This window comes from Pteronotus mesoamericanus, unplaced genomic scaffold (genome assembly GCF_021234165.1).
Source record: "Pteronotus mesoamericanus isolate MK-2021 breed Mesoamerican mustached bat unplaced genomic scaffold, CSHL_Meso_final scaffold_507, whole genome shotgun sequence".
Taxonomy (NCBI): Eukaryota; Metazoa; Chordata; class Mammalia; order Chiroptera; family Mormoopidae; genus Pteronotus; species Pteronotus mesoamericanus.
In genome coordinates this window covers 11,162,007-11,188,849 of record NW_026555319.1, presented here as the reverse complement: position 1 = coordinate 11,188,849, position 26,843 = coordinate 11,162,007, and the positions used below count along the sequence as shown (strand labels likewise).

General features: G+C 41.1%; 1 protein-coding gene across 5 annotated transcripts in view; it reads right to left on the bottom strand.

Moving 5' to 3' along the window:
- Positions 1–717: 717 nt before the first annotated feature.
- GIT2 (GIT ArfGAP 2) overlaps positions 718–26,843 on the bottom strand; it is a 43,563-nt gene continuing 17,437 nt past the window's right edge. Inside the window, exons 10-20 of one of the 5 annotated variants that reach the window (XM_054594225.1) lie at positions 25,661–25,733; positions 25,317–25,414; positions 24,147–24,258; positions 20,289–20,431; positions 18,148–18,297; positions 14,283–14,531; positions 12,583–12,672; positions 8,383–8,465; positions 7,605–7,793; positions 4,526–4,589; positions 718–4,004 (exon numbers count right to left, since the gene is read on the bottom strand). In XM_054594225.1, the coding sequence (XP_054450200.1) occupies positions 3,792–4,004; positions 4,526–4,589; positions 7,605–7,793; positions 8,383–8,465; positions 12,583–12,672; positions 14,283–14,531; positions 18,148–18,297; positions 20,289–20,431; positions 24,147–24,258; positions 25,317–25,414; positions 25,661–25,733 (1,464 nt within the window). In that variant the 3' untranslated portion in view covers positions 718–3,791. Of the gene's footprint in view, positions 4,005–4,525; positions 4,590–7,604; positions 7,794–8,382; positions 8,466–12,582; positions 12,673–14,282; positions 14,532–15,019; positions 15,839–18,147; positions 18,298–20,288; positions 20,432–24,146; positions 24,259–25,316; positions 25,415–25,660; positions 25,734–26,843 lie in introns of those variants that run through there. The other 4 variants (XM_054594226.1, XM_054594227.1, XM_054594228.1 and 1 more) reach the window with 4 other exon arrangements.

The following is a 26,843-nucleotide window of genomic DNA, read 5'->3' as shown; positions in this document are numbered from 1 at the left end:
CCCCTCTCCTGTCTGGGAGTAAGAGCCCCAAGTCACCTCTCCAGAGGACAACTATTGGGGACTGAGGGCGGCCCCGATGATCCCAGGTGTAAATCTATATTCCACAGTCCCCCACATGAACCTGCACAATGGGCCTTGCTCTCAAAGTTAAAAAGAGACTGATGGCCTTAAGAGACTCAATTAAGCCCTGGCCGGGTAGTTGGTTAAGAGCATCATCCCTATATGCCAAGGTTGCGGATTCGATCCCTAGTCAGGGCACATAGAATAATCAATTGGTTAATGCCTAATGTAGTGAAACAACAAATCAATGTTTCTCTCTCCCTTGTCTTCTCTCTCTCTAAAAATCAATAAATAAAAAATTTTTAAAGAGAGAGACTAACCCCATGACCAGATCACCTGGTAAGTAAGTGGAGGTAAGGGCATATGTGCTTGGCAGGCTTTCAATGAATTAAAAAAAAAATTCTACTTAAGGAGCGAATACATCATGATAACATACCTGGAACTGATACCCTGATGCAGGAGTTCTTTTAACAAAGCTATCTGCTAAGGACAGAGGATGAAAAAGGACATCACTCCTACAAACTGAGAGTGCCCAGGGTAAAAGCGTATTTAATACTGTCTCGTTCAAGATGGGGTTATGTGAGAACTTTCTCAGAACTCTGACAGTGTCTGGAAGCATCAAGTAACTGACAGGAAACATAGAATTACTGCAAAGACTTCTGTTATAGAGCCTGTTTATTGCATAACTAGCAGGCACAAATTCCAAAACAATTTTACAATGCTTAAAGGGTTGTACAATAATTACAGGAATAGAATGTACAATAAAAATGAAGAACAACTCAAGAATAAAGGGTGACATAGATAAAACACATTTGAATAAAAGGCATTTCATTTTTTCCTATGCAGCATTTCCTTTTGTAAAAACAAGAGTGACCTTCAACTGGGACAAGGAAAGGAGGAAAATTATGTTTGGAAAGCTCACAGCTGCTGTGGACAAACACATGCTAGCCTCACTCTTGGTTCTGCAGCTTAAATCTCTTGAGGAATTGGACAACAGCTCCTGAGTTGTGCATTTACAGTTCCAATCACATGAAATGCTGTATTTGATCTTTGGGCCCAATTGTTCTTTGGCAAATAAGAACTATTTGCATTCTGAGGCAGAAAATGACTTCAGTTAAAGGAGCTTGGGGGGGAGCTGTCTCCTCTTCAACAAGTGCCAGTTTTGTAAAGTGCACCTCTGTCCTACCAGCTCTGGGAGGGGGGATGGGGATTTGAAAATAAAGGGTAAAAAAATGACATTAACAGACATTAGTGCAAGGCTATGGAACCCATGTGCAAAAAGCAGTGAACCACCGTTCAGACAAGGTGCGGTTCGCTAACGGGACTGGAAGACCTCCGACACCAGATCTCAGACGAGGCTGAGGAACCGTGCGAGGCACTCGGGGGGCAGGGGGCCTTGTGGCCCTCCTGCCACCGCATGTCGCTCCACCTGGGAACTTCTTTCCAGAGATTTGGCACTGTGGGCTAACAGCAAATTCTGCGGTGTTCCTGCAACTGGAAACGCGTCATTGGTCCCCACACTCCTTGACTTTCTCTAGGGCACAGGTCCTCGAGTGCTCAGGTGAGGACGCCATTTCACCCGCTGTGGATGACTCATTGTTCAGAAGTCTGTCCCCCCAGGCCACAGTCGCCAACTGAAGACTGCTGCTGAGCCTTTCCTGAGGGCCCCATGTGTGCCCAATCCGACGGCAGGTGTTTGCAAGAAAGACAAGGGACAGCTAAGTGTGCGCAGCATGCAGCTAAGGTTTTCAGATGGTGCTTGCACTTCAGTTAGAAGACATCCTTCGAGAAGGCATCCCCTCAGCATCTGACAGGAGCATGGCACTTAGGGTTGTGCAGATAAGCAAGTGGACGAGTCTTTTGGAGATGTGGACCCTTTCCTCAAGCTCCGTGTAGCAAAGCCCGGCAAAAGCATCCACACACAGTGACTTAGTAAACCAAACACCATCATGGTGCTCCTATCATGACAGTTTACGGTCAAGGTATAAAGATGATTGAATCAAACACTTCTGTGAAAGTACAGGCTTATTTAGCATCTATTTAGGCAACTTTGATCGAGTTCCTCACGTGTGTGAATGAGCACTCTGGGACAGAATATATGGGTAAAATGAGGACTAAAAGCAGCTTAACACAGGACAGGGTGCCCACATTATGGATAAGGTGCAACCATTAACCCAGGTGTGACCAGGGAAGCCAGGACCTCACACTACAATTTACAGGACCCCAGGGCCGAGGCCATGGGTGGAGAGACCACAGCCCACCCACATGTGGGCTGTGAAAATGTTCAGATCAGTTGCCAACGCTTATGAACAGAGAGATGGCACAAAAAACATCCAGATTCTGGAGTCTCTTGAGAAACACAAGCTCTGGCAACTCCGGGCCCACTTTGCCGCAGGGCTGCCCGCATGGAGCTGCTGTGCCCCTTGGGTGTGCCCTAGGCTCCCTCGGTGTCCCCACCCCTGCTCCTCGCCTGGCTCACTTCATTCACCTTCACCCCTGCTGCCTGGCCTCGGGTCTCGGTCAGGTCTGAGTCACCCCCACACAAAACAGCTGCAATAAGCAGGTAGAGGAATATGCTTTAGCACTCAGAACAAGGTCTCTTCAGCAACTCAGAAAACAATCTCAGCACGTTCCAGAACTTAAACCTGCATTCTTTCATAGCCCTGGGATAGTGGATAGTCAGCCAGATCATACCCCTTAAGGAATTCTTGCAAGTTGATGTCCAATTTTTAAGTATCAGCACGATAATGGAAAAGAAAGAAACTCAAATGATTGTATACATCTTACCTTACAATAAGTCCTTAGGTGACAGGCTATGTAAAGCAGGTCCTGCGAGAAAGCTTTAAGTGTTTAAAGGAATAACCGAGTTTTAGGTGAGAGGTACAAAACAAGGTCAGGGAGTAGATTATTTCTCTTCCCATGGTTTATGGCAGTGAAAGAGGAGGGTGGTACAGAATGAATTATGGCCCATTGGGCCGATGCTCCCATTTGCCGCACGTCTGGAATGAAGGCTGGTTTCCTGTGGTAAGGTAGAGCAGCAGGCTGTGTGGGGTAACAGGGCGGAGCTCCTACCTGGACGTGGCCAGATGACACATGACATGGAGGATGAGTGCTTATCTGACGCCACGGAGACTTCAGGATGATAGTAAAATAGAACAGACTGAAGATCAAGATAGAAAAATTAAAGGACATCTGATAGAACAGTTAAATGGAGCAATTCATTGTTTCCTTCCAAGAGAGATCGTTATGCTATTTTAAAAAAGTGGCATAGTCCTGTCTCTACATATATGCTTGGAGATACTCCAAACTTAAGAGATTCTTCCGATAGGTTGGAAAATTCAGTTATTGCACAATGTTTGGTAGGGAACAGACAATGTAGATTATTTTTTCCCCAACACTCTCAAGAAAATGTACTAAAACATCTCATTTATAGTTTTAACCATAGGCAGGGAGTTTTAAGGGTTGGAAAAGTTGTAACAAACTTGCAACAATGAAGCTATGCTTTTGGATGTCTACCGTCATTAACTCACAGTCACAAAATAAGGCAAGTGGGTTAAATTAATAGTTGAAAATTTGTTAGAAAACATGCAAAAATAATACTGAGCTTTTAAAAAAAGTTTTTAACTTTCATTAAATGTTTGTTTCTGGTAAAAATCAGAAGAGTTCCATGTCTCAATTTGTAACTGGACTTTGAAAAGCCTAGAAAATAGAAGGGTCAGCACTCCACTAGTTCAGTTGTTGTTCTCTTTGGTGGTAATGGTGACCAGCTGTTTGGCGGCCTTGGCAATGTCGTATGCACACTGGATGACCTGCTGCGTGACCAGCTGGATGTCCGTGGGCGGGCCTGAGTCACCTGGGAGCGTCTTCTTGCACTCTGACTGGAGTCGGTAGGCACTGGATGTCAGTAAGCGAAGGGAAGTCCTCACCATGTCAGACTTGGGTTTCTAAACAGAAAACAGAGCCACTGGCCATGAAATGCAGGGTGGACATCCAAGAGCAGGGACAAGCATTCTTCTGAAAACAACTTCAACTGTTCCATAAAGAACAGCAGTTTTGTCACGTACTTTTTCAACGGGGGTTCTCAACATTCAACACTGCAAGCTTTACAACCATGGTGTGAGAGATGCTGAAGCACTCTAACTCAAAGGCCACAGCACGTGCAGTATATTTTAGTAATACTTGCTATTATGAGGTAGTTTTTGAAAAATATTAATCCACTTGAGTGAAATATTCCAGATAAAATTTTATATTATTAATGCTTGGCTTTTTAGCACTGGGCTCAGACATTCTTGCCTTATTAAAACTAATATTCATGTAGAACAGAAATATCTCAATGCCCTATATGATTGTTTGCAGATTTAAGACTCTTTGTGCTACCAAAAGTTTAATGTAACATCAAGGTCATAAAGGAATTTCATGCAGCTCATTTAAAAGGATATGAACCAAGTAAGTAGAAGTGACTTACTTTGGGGAATAATGCTGCCATTTCGGTAACAGCCACGTGTATCCTCTCTGAGCAGGGAATATAACTGCAAGAATATTGAAGAGGTTATTCAAAGACAATAAAATAATTCAAAGACAAATACTCAGAGGCTAGTACAGGTTCCATTTATATTCCCTTAATGAAGGAGCTGAGCCCGAGGCTGGCCCACTGTGGACCCCACACCAACAGAAGGCATCTGGTTTGATCAGAGTCCCCAGTCTTTTCTTGAAAGTTTATTCAATCTTCCCTGGCCTGGTAGCTCAGTTGGTTAGAGTGTCATCCTGATATGCCAAGGTGGGGGGTTCGATCTCCAGTCAGGGCACGGAGAAGAATCAACTAATGATGTATAAATAAATGGAACAAATCTCTCTTTCAAATAAATAAATAAATATTTATTTTTAAAAAGATAGTTCATTCAATCTGATTAAAAAAACCATCATATTTCAAGAAAATGGTTTATATTTTTTTTTAAAAAGAAAGAAAATGGTTTCTATCATCTCAAAATATCTTCAAATGGGAAATCCTCACTTCTACCTTTGTGAGCAGGTAGAACCACGCACCATGTAACAACAAAAATGCCAATGCATAAGGAGTTGTTGAACTTGCAAATTTCAAGGAGCACCAACCCATCTGGTCACATAAATACTCAGAGCAAAAGGCTATGTCCACAGAGACCTCTGTAACAGATATAAATGTTTCTTGAAACTATGTCCATTAATATCACATTAACTGAGAACCATACCTAAGAGTTTTATGTTTTGCTAGTTAGGATTTTCATTTTGATCCAAAAGTATAATTTACCCTTTCCCCCTGCTACATAGAGAAGAAATTTTTCCTAAGGAAATCTCTCAAACACTCATTCACTAGGAGATATTTTAGAAAGTCCTTCATAAGCCACTAAAGAAAGCACATGCAGATTAGTGAGAAAGTCCTCCTCCTTTATCAGAGGGAGTGAATGCTCACAATTTCAAATTGTGATCTTTCCTCAAAAAGGCTGTTGTGCATTATAGGTAGTAAGCCTGAACTCTGTGTAATTGTGTACGTGCATGTGTGTGTGTGTGTGTGTGTGTGTGTGTGTGAGAGAGAGAGAGAGAGAGAGAGAGAGAGAGAGAGAGAGAGAAAGGCAGACACACAGGGAGGAAGGCTGGAGGCCCACGGGACAGAGTCTGAGGGAGGGGCTGAGGAGAGCTTGCTGGGACCAGGGGACCGGAACCAAGCCTGAATGTGCCAACATGGGCTACTGGTCTACTGAGGATAAGCACAAGCAATGAAATCAAGAAGAAGAGAAAACAAAAGGAAAAGGCATGGGTTTCATTTGCACAAGGCAAGGTTATAAATAAAAGTGTCTTGAATATGTAAGTAACCAGAGATTTTAACAGAACTTGAAATAATTTGTAAAATATAAAGTCTCTAGACCAATTCTGGCTTAAAAGAATGAGCTAATGATTAAGATCTCTCATCACTCTCATGGTCTTAAAAAAGAAATCAGATCATAACATCCACTGAATAAATTTGTAAAGAAAAAGAAAAAAAAACCTTCCCAAATTATACCGAGAACCCTATCGCGCTCTTTTAAACCAGAAATGGCTGCAGGGCAGATATTTGTATTTTTGACAACTACCAAAGAAAACAATGCAACCTAAGCACTTTTTTTGTTAGTCTGAAATACCAGCATGGTATGTCTGAATGGGAGGAAATGAGAAGTGAGGCACATTGTTAAATGGAGGCAGAGCACTAGGAAAGGAGTTCACCTTGGTACCAAGATCACTGAAAGACTGGACTTGGAAAACTGTGAGACATTTTGCGTTAGTAATAAGAAAAGGGAGCTGCTGAGAAGAGGAACTAAACAGCTGCAGTATGTGAGGCATGAAAGCGCACGATAAAGAGGATGCCTAGGGAAGGTGGGAGATAAACAGCTATGAAATTTTCGTGGAAGGAAGCTGGGAAACGCAGGTTCCTCCTTTTCTCTGAGGATCCTCCAGCAGTCCAGCCATGAAGACTGAGCCTAACTCTGATCCTTGAGCAAACACTGACTCTTCCTCTCATCCTGAGAGGGAAACGACATCTGGAGAAGCCTGTGCTGTATAAAACAGGGAGAGGCAGAGAAAGGGACGGTTAGCACAACAGTGCCAGGAAAGCAGAGAATGCAAGACACGGGTGCGTCTTTATGTGGAAGACAAGAACAGAGAGGAGAAAGAAGTGCCAGTACTGTGGTCCTGGAACAACTTCTGTTTGTGCAAAGCACGAAGAGCAGTTCTCCACTGAGGGCTCTAAACTTTGCTGATCTTGTAAAAAGAATGAGATTGTTCTTGGGTTTTGACCAAACTGTTTCTTTCTTTGACCAAACTCAATGGGATGATATTAAACCACGTTTCATGACTGTGCCTAAACCGGGCCAGCCACATGAAACTACGATGCCACCTAGAAAAATTAACAACCTACCTTAAGTTGTCAGAGAAAAGGGTAAGTCAGAACAAGAGCCAGTCCCTTCCTGTGGTAAGAAGTGACTGCCGGATGTGATGCTGCTCAGAGAGAGCAGTTATTTGAATAGAGATCCGATCCACTTTTACTTGTAAACTGCTTGTTTCTTAGACATTTTATACAAATATACATGTACACACACAAGCACATACATATGCAGGAGGCATACAAAATCAGGTTCATTCCAAAATACCTTTTCTATCAGCAACTTTTTCCTATCTAAGGAGCTCACAGCGGGCAGCCCTGCTGAGAACCAAGCGCAAGCTCTCGGGTAGCGCCTTTCCCTTCTCCATCTAGAACTAGGAGTATCACTGTCCCAACCACGCAGCAATTCCGTTTCTAGAGACACTTTTTCAGAGTACTTCATAAGAAGAATGAAAAGTTGAAAACACCACGTAAAAAAAAAAACCAAACACACGAATTTACAAATTTGTTCTTAAGCCAGTTTTGTAAACCTGAAATTTTTCAAAAACCTTTAAAATCAAGATGTTGGAAAAAAAAATCCCTGTTCATAACCACAGCAGCATCTCTTCCAGAGCACATACACATTCTTTCAGGCAGGATTTTCAAGTCCCCTTACCTGTCATGTTTATTTTCTTGGGCTGCTCTTAAGAGTTCCTGGATGTTTTTGGTGATCTGTTCAGTTTTCCGGATGACATCTTCGGTGCTGGGGAGGATGGGGCTTGGGGCAGTGGCAGGTTCTGCCACATCTGGTACTAAGCCATCACCTTGCCACACCATACTCCTCTGCCTTCCCTTCCTGCTTGACCTGTGAATGTTAAAGAAGAGGCTAAATGTAACAGGTATTTATCACCTCCTTCTCTGCTTCTAGGAGCCTGATATGTGTATTTGCTGAATGCAAGAGCAGGCTGCTCTTGTGGTTTCCTTTATCCTGCCAGGCAGGAGACTGTGGTAGGCTGTTTCAGCAGGCAGCCACTGCTCACACGGAGGCTATTCCATTTACCAAAGGGCTGGAAATTATGACTCTTCTAGAAAGGGTGCAGATGGGGAAAGGGAGGGAATAACTGGAATGGGGAGGGTGTGCCATTATAAAGTCACCCCTGCCCTGGCTGGGTAGCTCAGTTGGTTAGAGCATTATTCTGACATGCCAAGGTTCGGGTTCGATGCCCAGTTGGGGCACATACAAGAATTAACCAATAAATGCATAAATAAGTGAAACAACAAATCCATGTTTCTCCCCCCTCCCCCCAAATCAATAAAAATTAAAAACAAAAAAAGACTTCATGGGTCTGAAAATTGAGAAAAGGGTGCAGGTGATGAACTACGCTTCCTGACCACAGCCTGTTAGGTCTCTGCTTTAAGAGCCCGACCCTGGTACATCCTTCCTGCAGATGTACCCAATGTCATCTGGGTCCGTGTCATTGGGAGTGTTGTCATAGTCACTCTCAGGTGTGCTGTTCTGCTTCTCCAGTCTAGATGCCTACAAGAGAGAAAAGGTGTCCCCCGTTAGTATGGAGCACGAGACACTTCTTGGAAGCCTTCCCCAGGAATCATACAACCTATTAGGCCGTATGACCTTTATGGACCAGGTCTCACTTGGGACAGGGGCCAACCCTTTATTGAAAATTTAGTAAAAGATGAACAGTGGATACAGAAATGGCTCCTTTCCTTTTTTGTACCATTTCCTTCTTAGTTCAGTGGCTACTCCATGAACAGATCCTTGGTACAACTAACACAGACCCACAAGGCAACATACCCACATTTAGTTCCCTAAGGAATATGAATTTAACTGTAACATAAGAAGATATTTAAATAGCAAACATGCCAGCACTTATGTACCCACAGACCTGCAGTGCTGGACGCTTCTTGTAGATTATCTAGTCTAACATCAGATGAGAAAATAAAGGGTCCATTTGAAAATGACACACCCAAGGCCAGAGTCAGCAGAAAAACAGGACCAAGAATCCAGGTCTCCTGTTATCTCCAATATTCCATGCCAGGAGCTCTGAGGATCACCACTGCTCAAAACACATATAGCTCTCCAAGAACCACCCTAAGAGAGTTTGTATGAGCCACACCAGAAAACTAGTATTGTCATTTATATTGCCACATGTTGTTTCCGAATCAAAATGGATTAACCCAGTGTCCAAACACTTTTACTGGTTTTGCAAAACACCTAGCCCTTAAAATATAAAGACTGGATGCAACTGTGGAGATTTAAAAAATGCTAAACGTGTTATGCAAATGGCAGCACTAAGCTTAGGGTCTTTCAGAGTGACAGAATTTGAAGAGGATTGCGTTCCTTTAAAGGGGACTATGTTAGTTCTTAAGCGATTACTAAAAATGTTTTCCCTCAGTTTTTATTTTATCCATAATGTCTGAGAATTTCTTCATCTAGGATAGAAGCCAGTGGAAGCTGATTTAAAACCTAAACTGCCCTGGCTGGTGTGGCTCAGTGGGTTGAGTGCCGGCCTCTGAACCAAAAGGTCACCAATTCAATTCCCAGTTAGGGCACATGCCTGGGTGGCAGGCGGGGTGGCCAGTTGGGGGCGTGGGGATTGATGTATCTCTTGCACATCAATGTTTCTCTCACTCTCTTTCTCCCTCCCTTCCCCCTCTCTAAAAATAAATCAAATCTTTTATAAAAAACAACCTAAATGCTCTATAAGCTGAATTTAATCAAAGTTAATCAAAACATGTGACCAAGGAATTTTATTAATGCTGCAATAAAATGTTGCTAAAGTTATAGCTGTACAGTTGACCCTTAAAGAATACAGGTTTGAACTGCGTGGGTTCACGGACACACAATTTTTTTAAAAAACTGAACTGCACAGTTCAATTGACCCACACAGTTCAAACCCATGTTGTTCAAAGATCAGCTGGTAGTTGGACATCACATTTGTCAAGGGTCCCTAACTCCCCATGTTGTTCAAGGGTTAACTGTAAATTAAGGGCCTTGTTTAAACATATGGAGACCCTACAGTTCATCGAAAATGGTGGCTACTTTAGGGTAAGTCAGTTTTAGGAAAGCCTACATAAAACCTATTGGCTCCTTACTGGTAAAGCTGCCTGGTCCTCTGAAAGCCCTTATGTGAGCAGGCAAGGCAGCCAGCACCCCCCCCCCATGGGGGCCTCCTTATTCATATCACATTTTGCTTACTATCCCCAGGCCCCCCTTTCCTCTCCCTGGGCAAATGCTGCCTTTCTCTGTTTGCCGAGATCTTTCACATTCCCGCATGTGCTCTGCTTTGGTCTCAGGCGCTAGACACTTGAGCTGGGCTCCTAAAATCTGTACCCACTCAACTTCATCTGGCAAATGATTAAAAGTGTTAGCTGGAGCCATATGGAGAGTTTCAGTTCTGTAAAACTGGCTATAACTTTTAAGATCCCTTTGTTTATATCTCCTACAAGCAAGCAGTTCTGTTTCACTTGCTGCCTTATTTTGATCTGGCTTTATGAATCAATCAGTGAGCTACTGACTATGGGAAATCTAGATGGAAGACCGAAGGCAAGCACTGTGTCCAATGCAGGAACAGTGAAACCAGGCTCTTCGAGAGGTGATCTCAAAGACAAAAGCCCATCTTACCTTTAACAGGGAATGTTTGACCGATCTTTAAATTTCTTTTCCTTTTTTTTTCATATATACACACACACACACGTAATGTAAAAAACTTGTATTTAAATAATTATTCTGGAAAATTCATCCAGAGCTACTCCAGTGGAAATTTCTAAAAATAGAATTAAGCCGAGAAAATCCCACATTTTTATAATGAATCTTTTTCCTTCCTTGATGTAAACTTGGCATTTACAAATCAAATGTACTACCCCCACAATGATTAAAAGTACTAAGTTTCATTTAAACATTTTAGAAGAGTAATAAAATTCAGGGTGTGTTTCTCAAACACTAAAAACAATGCACAGCGGTAACTACCCAGGAAATCATTTACTTACAAATTAAGCCCTTCATCATTGTTGACAAAAACATATGTACAGGACTTCAAATTAGCCAGCATTTAATTTTGTGGAAATTACTGTAAACATGCAGAGGTAAGATCCATTAGTTAAAAGTGCTGCTCTCTCAAAGCTGTTAATAGAAAAGTTACCATATAGCTGGTGCTGGTTCAGTTTGTTTAATAGATTTCCAATTTGTTTTTAATACAGACATGCCATAAAAATCTAAACTCATGATGAAGCCTTCAGGAACATTCAGGATTATCACTTTAAATGACGTTAATTTTGTGTAAAACTCCATCTCAGCAATCAGTCCTTGCCATGATTCCCAAACTAGCAAAACAAATTTTGGGGTTTTTAAAAAAATTTCACAGTGGAAAAAAGTTTACTTGACTGTTACGAAAATTTCAAATGAGGTATTTCATTTCTATTAACTGTTCCTTATCTTAACCGAAATATCGTAATAAAAAACAATGCAGTTCCATTTCAGAACTCCTCAGAAGACTTGGAGTATATAATACATATCAAGAGTTATTTTTAATAGATTACTTCGAAACTGCAGAAAAGAACCTCCAAAGGGCCTTGATGTGCCATATGGCTCTGTCAGTGGAAAAGAAGGATTCTCCATCATTCCTACAGACGTGCAGGAAGTGGACAATGGCCCAGTGCAAATCCCACTATGTCTACAAAGGTGGTCCCATACCCACAGCCTCCTTCCCTCCTCTCACCTTAGTTATACTCCCCTTCTGCTTAAAAAAAAAAAAAAAAAAAAGAGTTGAGTAAGGGACCTGACTGTATCTCTTCAAAACTTGTGCTCTTTCCATGTCTGTCCCAGCTTGCCATCATGTCCTCTTCATGTGTAAAAGTATTTTTTTAAATTGATAGTATCTTTGGGAGCACGGATGTCACCTAAGTCCCTAGGACCCTTCCACTGACTTACCAAAAGGCTGGGTATGGAGGAGATGCTTAATAAATACTTGCTGCCTGGCTATTCTAAAAGGGGCTTACCTAAATCATGTACTGTTACTGGGAATTAAGTGATACGACAGCAAGCTGGACTTGGCCAACTAACAAAGTGAACAGCTTCACACTAACAGCCGCCAACACCTCCAGTTCTGCTATGTGTTCTGATGCTTACATCAGGCGCAGGGACTGCAAAACCTTGGTTTGTAAAGTAGGGTGCTGACATAAAATATGTTAAGAGGTTAAAAAAAATAAAAAAGCATGATTTAGCATTTCAGTTAGTCAAATATACTAGTTTTAATCTGATAACTGAAGCTCTGAACAAATTTGAGAGTTTGCCTTACCACAATATTTAACCAGCAGCCAGCTAATTTTCTGATTGTTTAAAATGATAGTACACTCAGAAAAAATGTTACAGGGTGAATTGTGGACTTCGTTATATAGTGCGTGAAACAGAATAACGTGGAGTTAGACAAAAGGGAGGCTGCTTCCTATAGTGCTTCCTATAGACGCGCGTGCGTGCGTGCCCATGCACACTGCTGTGCTTGTGACACACCAAGAGGGAAGCGCTGCCTCATGCAGGGCAGGAGGGCAGTTAGCAAGGGACAGGAGGGCCAGAAACACAAAGCGCCCAGGAACACGGCCCCTCCTCCACAGAGCAGACCATTCATAGTGTACTTAACCCTTCGGGTGCTTTCGTCCCTGGACCAGGAAAGTGTGGAGGGGAAGGAAGGCAGAGACGAAGAGGAGGTCACAAGCGCACTCCTCCCAATCTGAAAGGGGAAAAAGAAACACACTCGGGAAAATACAAACAACAAAAACCCTACCACCTACCCTGCCTTCAGCCCAGGTTTCCCAGTAAAAGAGTCCTGAAAAGCTACCACTTGCTATGTGAGATCAGTGCTGGCTGCCATGCCAGCCTAGCCAGTGACAGATTCCCTGAGATATTTGATCCTTTATTGAATGGCTTCCCAGAAATTACTCAAAATTTATAAAGCTTATTTTCTATAAGGAAAAAAGATAATACCTGGCATACTTTGTCAAATTTGCTGATAGTTAAAAAAAAAGCTTAAACAAATACTAGTTTTCTAATCAGGATGGGTAATACAAAATGAGAAACTATATGAATGATTAAAAGTTGGTATACGTTATCAATTTTTAATAGACATAAAATTACTTTTGCAATATGACATTCTTACATTCTAAATGTTTCTAAAATAAAAAAGTACACTATGAAAGCTAACATAGGTTGCATTTCCTAAGTTGTGTTTTCAGTTATACAAAAATAAGATTCTTAACTTAGTTCATTGACAATCCCAGTATGCCAAATATATCAAATCAATTGCTTTAGAATGTTTAACCCAAACAACTTAACAAGTGGAAGTAACAGACTCCCAATTATAGTATAACAACACTGTAAATTTACCACACTAAAGCTGGACAAAATTAAACTAGGGTTTAATTTATTAGACCACATATATTCTTTACTTTGAATTTACTCTGAGAATTTTTTGGAAACTCCTATAAAATTTGACTGAAAAATAACTGTGACATTAAAAAAAACACACATTACTATAACTCTCAAATACATCACATCAGTTCAAAATGTCTGTAGCATTTTGTCAAAACAGATTTTGAAAATAAATCAATCTGAAACAAATATATTGTTTGAAAACCTCGTAACACTTATCCCATTGTAAAATAAGATATTAATAGTCTGTTACAGAACACAATCTTTGGAATACAAAACTTTTGAAATTGATGTAGAGTTTTTACACTCACTCCTGTGAAATGAAAAAGCACTGTTTTCTCCCCAAAGGGGAGGAGGTGGATGTAGAAGCTAAGCAGGCACGCTGACCACACACGTAGAAGCTGTGGAGGCCTAGAGGCTTCTAGACCTACCCTGTATGTCCAGACCACAGATGCCACCTGCCCAGGTGGGAGGAGCACAGGAGGCACTTTGAATTCTCAGAGCTCCAGTTTATAAAGGGGCACATATCTGTCTACCTCAAAGAAGCTGGCACTTACACTGGCAATCTTTACAATGTTTGTTTTTGTAACTGGGGAAGAAAGTTTGTTATTAAAAAAATTTCAATACTGCCTGGCTGGGAAAGATATTATGGATACGAGGGAGAAAAGGGGGAGGGGCGATGAGCAAGAACCAGAATCCCTAGCCTTGTTGAAAAATTTTGGCCAATGGCCCTGTGTGCTTGTGGCACTTCCACAATCATCTGTCGACATGTTAATACAGCAAACACAATGACAACTCTCATAGCCCAGTTTGGCAAAGCAGAGACGTGGGCATCTGCAGGTTCAGAAGAGGCAATGCAGGAGTCATGCTGGACAGAGAACAAACAACGGAAGCGCCAGTGGTGTTACTTACATGTGCGGGGAAAGGCTGGAGTCTCGTCCTGTTCTCTTCGGGGTGGCTCACTTCTCCCATTGGGAGATATGGTTTCTGACCTGATCCCGTCTCGTACATGGACATGGGCCTACTGCCCCGGGCAGATGGACGTCGCTTTAAGGAAGAGTGGTTGGAAGTGTCTGTGTACTCAGAACCAGTTTGCACCTGATATATATTGGTTGTAGCCTGTTTCCTGAGGTTCGAATTTTCACTCTGGAGTGTTTGAAGCTGAAAGAAATGTTTGGCAGTGGGACTGTGTTTTTTTTTATAGCAAGCAGAAAAAGCAAACACGAAATAAACACACAGAACTATCAGCTTTAAACAATAAGAACAATAACAACTAGCTGAGTTGAAAGTAAAAGGCAACTACAAACGAGAACGCAATCAACTCACTTTATCACTGAAGCATATTAAATAGCTTAATTTCTGAATGTAGAAAGGTTGCAGTTTGGACTTTGTAAACATGAAATGTCTAACCATTTAAATTTTGGTCATGGCAGGCCTGGGAAATATTTATAGGTAAGCTCTGGATTATCCTAAGGCTGTTTCTAGCAAGAGCTTGAGATCATTAAGACATCGCTTAGGTAACTTGCTTTTCAAATGAACCATAAGCAATTTGCAAATGCCAAAAATGCCAATGGACACAATGGAAGCAGCACAAAATTTACTGGAGTTGCTGTGCAAAGCAAGAAAGACAGTGAAGTTCAGCTCATGGAAAATCATATCAGCTACTGCTTCCCAAAATGCCAACAAGAAAAATTATGATCAACAAGTTTTTATTACATAATATTCTTTATGTTCCAAACAATTTAGCACTTTTTAAAAAAATAGAGGGAACTGAATCATGGTACGTTTGCTATATTAACATATCACAAAGAAAACTGAAGACCTATTTAACTACATTAACATCTTCATCTGAACATTCCATGCAGCAGGCTCGCTTCCCTCTGGTGGTTGATCAGCTTTCAGTCATGGCCGGAATATGTGGCCTCTCTCTCCTTTGGCTTTGTCACCCAAAATCGCGACCATGGTGGTGTCAGCTTTAAACACTAATCTGCCTGGCACCATCCCATTTTAGTTAGAGTCTGTCACTCGGAGACCCTGAATGCTCTTTCCGTTCCTCACATGCAGGCTGCTTCACGGTGTCTGATGAGTTAAGAGTTTAGGGATCAGCAAGGAATCGTGTTACTCTTTGGCGTCTGGCATTTTAAACACAATTAACTGAGTCCAGTCTGCAGAGTGTCCTTCCCCTCTGGTGCTCCTTCATCTTCCATGACATTTTATAAGTTGGGTGTGGTGTGAGTTCAGCTGTCTACTCTTTGACAGAGACTGTAAAATCTGACCAAATTCCCCACCAGGGTCAAGGCTGAGGTCCGCACCAAACTTATTTGCACCAGAAGATCATTACTTTTTCAATAGCAAACCCATTCAGTGTTAGGAGTTACTTTCAATTTTTATTTATAAAGCACCGATCTGTGAAAAAATACACCAATAGTGGCTGCTCCTCTTCATTAATTAGCATCTTTTCCAAGCAACTGTTAAAATGTGAAAGATCAGATAAAAATCACGCTACTTTGTCAACTATAAATTTAAAAAAACTTTACCTAACTTTGAAATAAAATCAATACATCTTTGCTGAATAAACGTATTTCACATACTTTATATTAATAGTGCCAAACTTTTGTGAAAGCTTGACTTACTGCCTCTGCCAGAGAAATACCCTCATTCTCGGCTTTCTCGAAGAATGACCTTCTAAACAATGATAGATTGCTTCTGCACCACAAAGGCTTTCAGGGTATAACTTATATCTGCAACTCCCATTCCAAAGAAGGAGTAGCCGCAAAGTGCCAAGCAGCCACTGAAAACTCCTACATTCCAGGACACAGACAGGCATAAAGGTGCCTATCAAACTGTATTAGGGAACCTATATTCTGAGGAGAAATGGTCAAGGTCCAAAGAGTGAGGAGCATAACTGATACAGACCTGTCAATTAAGGACTGGGGTGTCTAGTCACATGTCTTGTAGAAGCCTTCTCTTAGAGTTGTTTAGACAAGGCCTTGAAATCGGAAACTTTATCTTAATACTTTTTATGTCTCCGAAACATCCAGTCTGGATTTTGCTTGCAAGTTTTTTGGTGAGCACAAGTTCCTGGTTTCAATTTTTAAGACTTTTAGTATTCTATATTTAGAGAGATGTCCTCGGATAAATTTGAATGATGTTTATCTTAATAAGAACCAAACTACACTTTTTTGGTTTGGAAGAAGTGTAACAGGAAATGAAAAGTTATAGATAATTCAATATTTTAAGAAATCAAAAGCATTTTCTAAGAATTGAGAAAATAATCCATGAGGAATAGCAAGTAATTTCACGCTGCAATTCTTAAAGAAGCTCAAGGCATTTGCTTTCAGAGATAGGTTATCTCTGGCAATTTCTACAAGTACTAAAAGGAGCATTAGAGAATTAAAAAGTTGATGCTTAGCAAGTTGATTTACAGTGGCAAAGTCAGCATGTTTCAGAAAAAGGCACCTCAACAAAATTATTAGTTCAATTAATGGGTCGAACTATAATTCATTAAACAAAAGATAGTTGAGAAAAGACAAAGGACGTGCAAGCCCTGTATAACACGGCTCTTGGTCTGTGTTGTTCGCAGCTGCACACCAGGCCTAGATAGGCCCGGTACAGCACAGATCAAGTGTTTGTTTAAAATGACTCATCTTCAGGCATTCCTGTCTCCTTCTATTATAGGTAGTGGAGTCGTTTATGTCAATAGGTCTCAAAAAATGATCGAGAACTCAATACTGAAAGAATCTTAGACCAAGCCCAGGCAGGTGCACTGCAGGGCACTTCCTGACAGACCTCTTATTGGTTCTGTGGCCTTCCTTTAGGAAGCACCGTTGCAAAGCGCCCAGCCACAAATAAAGTGCACCATGTCCTCTGTTCTTGATTATGATTCTGAAGCACTACTCTTCAAATGACTGTTTTGTTTCTGTTTAAGGGAAGTGTACAAAAATCTCATGTTGTAGAGAACTATATGACGGGATCAGTACCCACAAAGTTTTGGGCAGAATTTAGAATTTTTCAACTCCCTTTTCTTAGAACTTTCATAAAAAATTACGTATATAACTCCCATCTTATGCAAATTACTTGCTACCATTGGCCATATATTTCTTACTCTCTTAAAAGGCAGTGAATGAGAAAATGCTGAGCAAAGGGGTTCTTTCTGACTCGTGTACAGCTCTCACTAGTACAAATGAAATGCTTGTATTCACTGAGAATCTGCTCTGTGGCAGGCCCCGCTCCAGACTGTGAAGACATCATAAATCAGTGGTTAAGTACCAGCGAAAAAGCGGGCATGTGGGACAGGGCTGCTAGGGTGGGGGTGAATAACAACTTAGAATAAGAATGAACAGAGACAGCACCCCTTGCGTGGCATGGGGTGGGGTATGATGTGGAATGCTGATAAACACACATAGACGCCTGGAGCGTATCTGCTCTGCCTTTCCAGCATAATGAGCAATGGGAAGAATCACATCATCCATGGAGTGGCATCCAGGATCCCAGAAGCACAGAATAGTGCAAGGGTTACTACAACTGATCCAAACACTTAATAGGTTGTATGTTTCTTCTATTGGGAGGCTTACTCTGGATTTGTTTCTTATCAAAGCTATTTAATCTGAAATATCCAAATACACACTGCTTCCAAAAAGACAGCTTGGCCCAAAGATTTTTAGGTCTGTTACAATAACTGTTTTTCTTCCCTCTGACCACAAGCATTGTGCCTGGGATTCTTCCTTATACTAAGGGGTTAAAGCGTCAATCATCCTGGCATTTATTAACATGTTACCTTTTTCTGCATAATTCTCAGCTCGTCACTCAAGTTGTTATTCACCTTCATTAGCTGTTGTATCTTGGCCTCAGAAGCCACTAGAGCGTTTTTGACCTCCATAAATTCCTGCACAGTGACTGGTCCATCTGATAAATCTGAATCTAGGCTCTAAAAATAAATTGGGGAAAATGTTCACAATCTGAGATGATGATAACATTCAAGACTAACAGCTAAAGAATTTCAAATTCTGACCATGCCAGCTGGATTGCAAAGTTAATCAAACCAAATCAAGGCTTCTGAGGATAATGCAAAAATAAAACATAAAGGTGGGGTTATTATAATATTTGAAAAATTTTAAAGTCAATATTTTCTAACAGAATAGGCAGTGGGGCTATAAATCTACTCTGACAATGACTCTCTAAGTGCATTTGTCTTGTCTGCCTTTCCTTGCTTATTCATTTTTCTTTTTTATTCATTCATTCCAATAGATTTTTGTTGAGCATCAGGCAGTGTTCTAGGGGCTTGGGATATTATAAGAAAATAAAATAGATGATTCCTATTTCCATGATGTCTATATCCAACAGAGTAAGGGAGGCAAAAAATATGTAACTATATAGTACAACAGGTGTTAAGTGTGCTGGAAAATAAATAAAATGGAGAAGGGCAAGGGGCAGGGGAGCCAAAGTAGAGCTGAAGGTGGGTGTATTTTAATTAGACAGCCTGGGGTAAGCCCTTGGGGAGGTGAGATGTGAGCAACAGCCTACAGGAGGTGAGGACATTAGTCAAATGGCTGTCTGGGGGGAGATCATTCCAGCCAGTGGCAGAGCTCAGATAGAGAGGGTGTGCAGGGCAGAGAGGAGCGGGAGGCCCGTCAGTGCAGAGGACCCCGTCATCGCTTTTGCTTTCACCAAGTGAACCTGGTGCTGCTGGGGAAACTGGGCAGGGTTTTGTTTCAGACAAGTGACCTTGTCGTCCTCTCCGCATTCCCTACATCTGCCAATGGCACCACCATTCTCACAGTCTTGTGAGCGGGAAACCCCTAACACACCTTTTCTAAGTCTATCTCCCCATCTCAAACATCTAACTTATTGCCAGGGCCAGTCTATTCTATATTTCTGTTCATCCATTCTCAAATGTTTGCTGAGCCCCACTGCGGGCCAGGTCTGGGTCGAGGTTCTGGGGATTCAGCAGAGGGCGGACCAGCCAGAACCCCGCTGTCCATTCTCCGGGCTCCAATCTACTACGGTGATCTCCTCCACCATCTGGACCCACCCAGCCCAAGCCGTGAAGTGGCCCGGCCAGCTCTTCAGGAGTACCCTAATTGGGCTTTCCTCCACTCTCTGACCCTCCAGAACACGCCTCCCAAAATGAAGGACCCCAAGCAGCTAACCATTGCCTCCTGCCGTGCCTAAAAGTTCCCCGCGCTCTGCATCGCCTGCCAAGGTCCACGCTCTTCAGTCTGGCATGACGTTCCTGCATGGTGTGACCTCCGCCCTCTGCTGCAGCTTTCAGTCCCACTCCTTTTAGGCTGTCTCTACACATCACCATTTCCCCCCCGACCCTGAGGCCTCTCTTTCACTTTCTCTCTTCCTAGACCACCCTTCCCTGCCTTTCCACATGCCCAAACCCATACATCCTTAAAGGCACAGTAAGAGCCATCCCATTTACAAAGATACTCCTAGTAGTTCTTTTTAGCAACAAGCTGTGTCTCTTTTCACCACCTGCCCTGCTTCTGTTTATGCTTCTTATGACATGTATCACTGTGTACCTTTGAATGCAGCTATCTCTCCTCTTAGGGACTGACCACCTCACAAGGAAGAAACTACATTAGACCTCATTCAGGAGCGTATTATTCAGAGAAGTCACTCGGTAAATATTTGTTGAAAAATAAAAACACACCAGTCCCTCCTGGCAAGTTTTATAAAGTTGCAATTGCAGCAGGTTGTATGATTCGGCAACTGACTCAGGGACCAAGGATCCCCTCTTTTAAAACTATTTACCTCGCTTGACCTTTGCTTGGCCCAATCTCATTAGTAAATGGAACCTGACCTCCACAGTACTTTCACAGGGCTAGCCCTCCAGTGATTTACAAGTAAGGCAATTTTGAAGGAGAAAACATTTTTAAAAGAAACAGTCCCCCTTTCTGTGTGTCACCTCACCTTCTGCCTGTTTGCCTTGCCTGCAGTGGCTTCCAGATCTGGGTCTTCATCTGATGCAACACTATCATAGTCTGGCTGGTCATTGTCTTGATTCTCAGTACTGTGCTGGTTATTGATTGTTTTCAGGATGAGTTCCACATTGTCTAGCAATAGAAACAAATAACTTTACGTCAGGCTTAAAATAAACTTTTCTCCAAAAAACCGTTGGGAGGATTTTTGGGTGTAGTCATTTAAAAGAAAAAAAAACAACAAAACCCAAAATGACAGAAATAGCAATATTATATTAACACCAACATAGGGATGACAGAGCAAGTCATCAACCAGACATACAGCCTACAGCCTACTATGCACTGCACAGAGAGATAAGCATCCCTTTAAGCTTCTCACCAATTGTGCGCAAGTAATTAGATGGTTTATGAAAGAGCTGCTCAGATGAAGGAAGCAGGTTCCTAAGCTTCTAATCATTCAGTGAGATAGAGTATAGCTCCAAATCATGAAGATAAAGCTGTACTAATGCAAGCTAACTGCGATTAATGAGGTAATGTCGAGTCAAGATAGAAAGGCCCCTGACTGGTGTGACTTAGTGGCTTAGGTGACCTCCTGCAAACTAGGCAAGGTTGCCAGTTCAGTTCCTGGCCAGGTCCCTGGTTGGGGGCATGTAAGAGACAACCTATTGCTGTTTTTCTCACACATCGGTGTTTCTCTGCCTCTTTCTCCTTCCCTTCCCCTTTCTTTATAAATAAAATCTTTCTAAAAATTATCGAAAGGGAATTGTTAAAGTGGAACGCAGAAGCTAAGTGCTCTAAGAACAGGCATACTGATATTTAGCTGGATGCTAGGGAGACAGAGAAAGAAAAAAAGACTGTCCCAGTAGACTCATACATATGCTTATCAGGAAGGTATGTCTACAGGGGAGCAGGGATGATTCTATGGGCTCTAACACATTTTGAATAAAAACGTTCACGTATTATTCAAGTCTCTCCAATTTCTTTCAGGCAACTCAAGCTAACCTCTAGCGTCCAATGTTGTTTCTGGATATTTTGATGGATAATATCTGGGTGATAAATTACAGTTATGTAAAAGGAATTTAGCCCTGGCTGGTGCGGCTCAGTAGACTGAGTGCCAGACTGAGAAGCAAGGTGTCACTGGTTCAGTTCTGGGTTGGGGCACATGCCTGGGTTGCGGGCCAGGTCCCCAGTTGCAGGGGGATGGATGAAAGGGAGCCACACATTGATGTTTTTCTTCCTCTCTTTCTCCCTCCCTTTCTCTCTCTCTAAAAATAAAATCTTTTGAAAAAATAAAAGGAATTTAGTTTTTAAAATTAGTATTTATAATATACATATCACCTAATTATAGAATATTCAACGTAGAAAATTTGAAACTAATGAATCATTTATAGCCATTGATATATGTTGTTCTATTCCCTAAGTATATACATGTATTCATTATTTGCAGTAGTTACGACCTATAAAGTTGCTGTGAAGACTTAATTATCAAACACTGAACCACTGCTGAGTGGAAACACAGGGTAAGGTTTCTGCAGGCCTCTGGCATAACCTTGTTTTCTGTGTGTTGTGTTTAAAGGCACGTTTAGTGTACGTGCATTGTTGATTCACTAGCAGTGAACTCACAAACAGCACTAGGACTCATGCCTAAACGAACAGAGCTTATCTAATACAGGCATTTTCTCTATGAGGCACATCAGAGCCTTCTTATGCTTCCGAACCCTAAAGAACATTTCAACACTACACTTGGGAGCCATTTTAAACAGTGAAATCACTAACAAAAAGAACAAAAATGTGAAAAACTAGAACTTGAAAAGGACACTTGTTTACAATATGAAAGTTGAGACAAAAGACAAAGTGTGGCCTTATTCAGTCTCAGCTGGGAACATGTATTTTCAGCGACTCAAATATTCTGACACACTGCACATGTCCACAAATTACCATGAAAGTGCTGTGAGTACTGACTTTGAGGTCACAAATACATTTGAGTGAATAGGTGAATTTGCAAATATAGAACCTGTGAATAATGAGGACTGATTATAAATTTATACTTATATGTGGCAGAGTCACTTGTACATATATGTACATAAACTTTTTCATTACAAAATTGGGATTATACAAAACCTTTATTTTAAAAATTATTACTTTATCCTTGTCATTACCTATTCTCTGAAAAAGAAAGTTGTGTATTATTCAAATATATGACTAAATGTTTCTCTATTGTTTCTGTTTTCAGTGTTATAGAAATATATATATAACATCTCTATTTCCCCTCAATTAACACTTAGAAATGAAAGCATCAAATCAAAAGAGCATGTACATTTTGATACTCCAAATTTATGATGAAAGGGCTCTTATCATTGTACTTCACCAAAGTTTAGTAACCTTTCTTAGAATTTGCTTACTCCTGGCTGAACCAGTAAAATCAAGAACAAATTGTTAATCAGTACTTACTGTTGCTGGGGAATGTGTTGTTGACTGAAAACTTAATTATTATCGTATGTATTTCTTCTGTTTAAATGTTTTACAATAAAATGTATTGTTTTTATTTATTTTTTATTTACTAATTTTGGGGGGAAGAAGGGGGGGGAGAGAGAGAGAGAGAGAGAAATTGATTTGTTGTTCCGTTTATGCATTTATTGGTTGATTCTTGTTTGTGTCCTGACCAGGAATCAAACCCACAACCTTGGCATATGGGGACAACGCTCTAACCAACTGAAACACTCAGCCAGGGCTGTATTATTTTTATAATTAGAAGAAAATGAGGATACAGTTTTGAGGCTGAATGGAGCATGTTTCTAAGCAGGGGGACAGGACCCTGAGCCATTGAACTAGACTGAAGAGGGCACCTCCGAAACAGGCACTGGGTGCTCTCTTTACAATTTTAAACCACAATAATTCTCACTGTAGACATACAAAGTTTATAGCAGCAAATTGAAAGTATTTACAACTCAGTTTTGTAGGTAAGCAACAAGGTGAACTATGAGTTCAATCAAGAGGGCTTATGTTTGCGGCTGAGGAGTCCTGGGAGTACAGCTGACAGGCTGGGGGTGCCAATGATGTCCCGCATGGAGCGACAGTTCTCTCAAAAGAGAGCAAGTGAATGGATTCTGGCGAATCAGCCACAGCTGGTCCTCTTGAGCAAGTGTATTCTAGAAACTAAAAGTTCCCTTCTTCAGTACTGGGGACATTTTGCTCTACACCCACTTTTTTAGGCTGAGCTACCTCTACTATTTAGGCGTTGAAAATCACTGATGAAGTCACTTTTCATTAGAATTTGGTCATCCATGTTGATATGAGATGAATGGAGAGGATTTTTTTTTTTTGGGGGGGGGGGTTGGTGAGAGAAAGACTGTCATCCCTCCAAAATAACTATTATGGAAAACATAGGAACGACATGTAAAGGACAACAGCGGCAGCTTTTAGGAAAATGGAGTAGAGAACGTCTGTGAACAAAGCTCATTTATTTCCAAAAAACATATTTTAAAAATAGATTAGGAATAAAAGAGGGCTTATTTTCTTAAGTGCTTTAACAAGATCTAAGTCAGACTTTTAGATTAATTTCAAGATGCAATTTTATAGGAATAAAGATAGGTGACCCAAGAGGAAAAAAAGAAACAACCCATATATGTGATATATTTGAATAGCAGCTAATAATGCTGAAATATTTATAATTTACCAGGGCTTCATGAGGTAAACTTTCTGTCACGACATAGCACCAAGAAAACTTACAGGGCTTTAACTTAGCTATTCCATTGATGACTGCTCTAATTACTTTATAACTTCAAATCTAACACTTGTGTGAAATTTGGAAGGCCAGAGCAGCAGACATTGAGAGGTGTGAAACAGTTACCTTTTGAACTAGAGAGAGGACTGCCTTGCTGTCTCCTCTTGGCATCACTGAGAATGTCAATAACCAGCGTGGCGAACTCATGGGCGTTAAATCGAGCTAATTTCTGTCTGCCCTGAGGGTCAAAAAAATTGGAAATACTCCCAAATGTAAAAACACACAATAAATATCCACGTAAAAGTAGTGGGACTATTGTTAGACTTAAGCAAAGACCTTCCAGCATGATCAAGGTGTCATCACTCATGGCCATAACTGAACCAAACATTAACATTTCCTTGCAATCAGTTTAAAACCATTTACATAAAAGAACTATATAACATTTAAGTTCTCACAATGCATATTTACTTTTGGGAACAAAAACAAAATGGTTGTACTTAAAGCTTTTTCATAATATTAAGTCAGTTTAACAATAGACCTAGTGATGAAAAATTAACTCGGAGGGAAATTTTAAAATTTCAAGATAAAAAATTATAGTCTAGAATAATGCTGGGACTCCATCATTACATAGAGCCATTAATCAATAAAAATGAAAAGACTGTCCTAATTTAATCAGCTTTGCTCCTCTTGATGGGTCCTGAAGCTGTTTTTAATGCTCTACTATTACATACAGTGCTTCAATGAAAATCACTGTGCATGAATCTTTGTATTTTTATTTTATTAGAACATATTCCCAAATAAGGAATTCCCATGTGAAAGGCTGAGCACTTACTTTTGAGGTTAACAACCTGCTTTTCTAAAGTCTGCAACAGGTTAACAAGTTTCTTCTCTAAAGTCTGCAACAGTTTGTACTCTTATCTGCAGCACGGGATAGCCCATCTTGCCAGATCCTTACAGTTCAGAATACCCCTTATTATATGCGTTATTAATTTAATTGATGAAACTTTCATTGATGCCTTTAGGTTGCTTTCCCCCATTACTGATGAGGTCAAACATTTTTTTCATATTTGGAGGCCATTTATATTTCTTCTGTGAATTGCTTTACGTTCTTACCCAGGCATCTACTATTATCTACTGCTTTTCTCATCAATTTGTGAATTTTGTGTGCGTATAAAGGCTACCAACATTTGACTCAATCAAAAAATTTAAAATACCTATCCTGGAAAAATAAAACACCAAGACATCAGCTATTCTCAAAATATCACTACGGGTGCCTTTTCACACTTAGCCACTTGCCTGGTTCCGTGTTGAAGAGTACTCAGGATTGACCGGAAGGAAGGGGACGACGGTTGTCTCAGTCACCAGGGTGCTGTGGTTTTGCGTGGCAAGCCAGACTAGCCAGAGGAAAGAGCGAGAGATAAAATCTCATCACCACGGGCGTGCCACCGCTCCTCTGAGAGCCGCGGTCCCCGCCTTACTAGGGAGACTCAAGCACACTGCAAAGCCAACACACATAAAGGCAGATGTCCATACATGTGCTATCAGGACAGTAAAAATTGGGCAAGTAAAACACTGAGGCTGGCAGCTTGCCACTGCCCACTTATAACAAGCTTATTAGATAAAGCCACATGTTAAGTCACCTGCATCAGTCTCTCGCCTGTCAACTTCATCGTACACATCCATGGCAAGTTCTTCAAACAAATGATTATTTAACTGAAAGTAAAAAAATATCAGGAACACAAGGACAAGAATTAACACAAGCAGAATGAGTGAGGATTGTGATTTACTCACTTTTTTATCTTTAGTGTTTTAATCCAAAGCCAGAGCTTAGTAAATACCCACTGTAACACAGCCAACATTTACAAAATAGTACAGATCCTCTAGAAATTATCTGCTGTGTATAACAGCCTCACTCCTCTATAGTACACAGATAGGGCTGTGCTATAGAGAAGGTAAGAGGCGCCTAAAGCACATACCTCAAAGGCCCCAGTACTCCACTCTGTATGATCTCACCCTTTAAGTCTCCTCTTTTACTCTTGCAAATGTTTGCCAATGCCCTCAGATACAATGGGTCATAAAGCCTTGGCAGGGTAAAGATGCCAAAACAGGACATTGCACGAAACCATCAACCAGACCTTGGCTAAACCTCTTTGCTCTCTTCCTCAGTAGTAGTCCTCCAATCCCCAGAAGAACTGAGCATCCCCAACGAAGAGTAGCCAGTCTGATCAGTATGCTATGCAGGCTCAGCCAACAGAATACTCCCCACCCAGACCAGGTGCCTGGCTGGAAGCAACCAGGACAGCCAGGGTATTCCTCAACCCAGATGAGGCTACCACCCTCCCAGGCTGTCTTTGGCTCTCTCTGCGTTTTTTCCTTATAAAATGCACCCTGGTGCTTGATGGCTGTTACTTTTTAGTTGACTGCTTCCCTATTCTGTGAGAGTAGCCTGAATTTGTCCTATTCTCTACTGTGTCCCCCACACCCACATGCAGTACCTGGCACTGAGATGGGGCTCAGTATACATCCAACCACACACTGACCACAGAGTACTTTAGGCAGCAATTTTAAATGCTGGCTACACAGACCTCACAGGAACTCATTAAAATGGGTACAATACATTGTTAGGTGAAAAAAAGCAGGTATAAAATTCTGTAATTATGATTGAGCTTCAGTTAAAAAATAAAAGATATGTATCTGAGACAAGAATTAGAAGAAATATACCAAAATACTGAGTCTGAATCCATTCAGTATGGATTAGGATGGTAAATAGGATGATTCCCCTTCTCTATTTTCCAAATATTCTCTAGTGTGGTTACATTACAT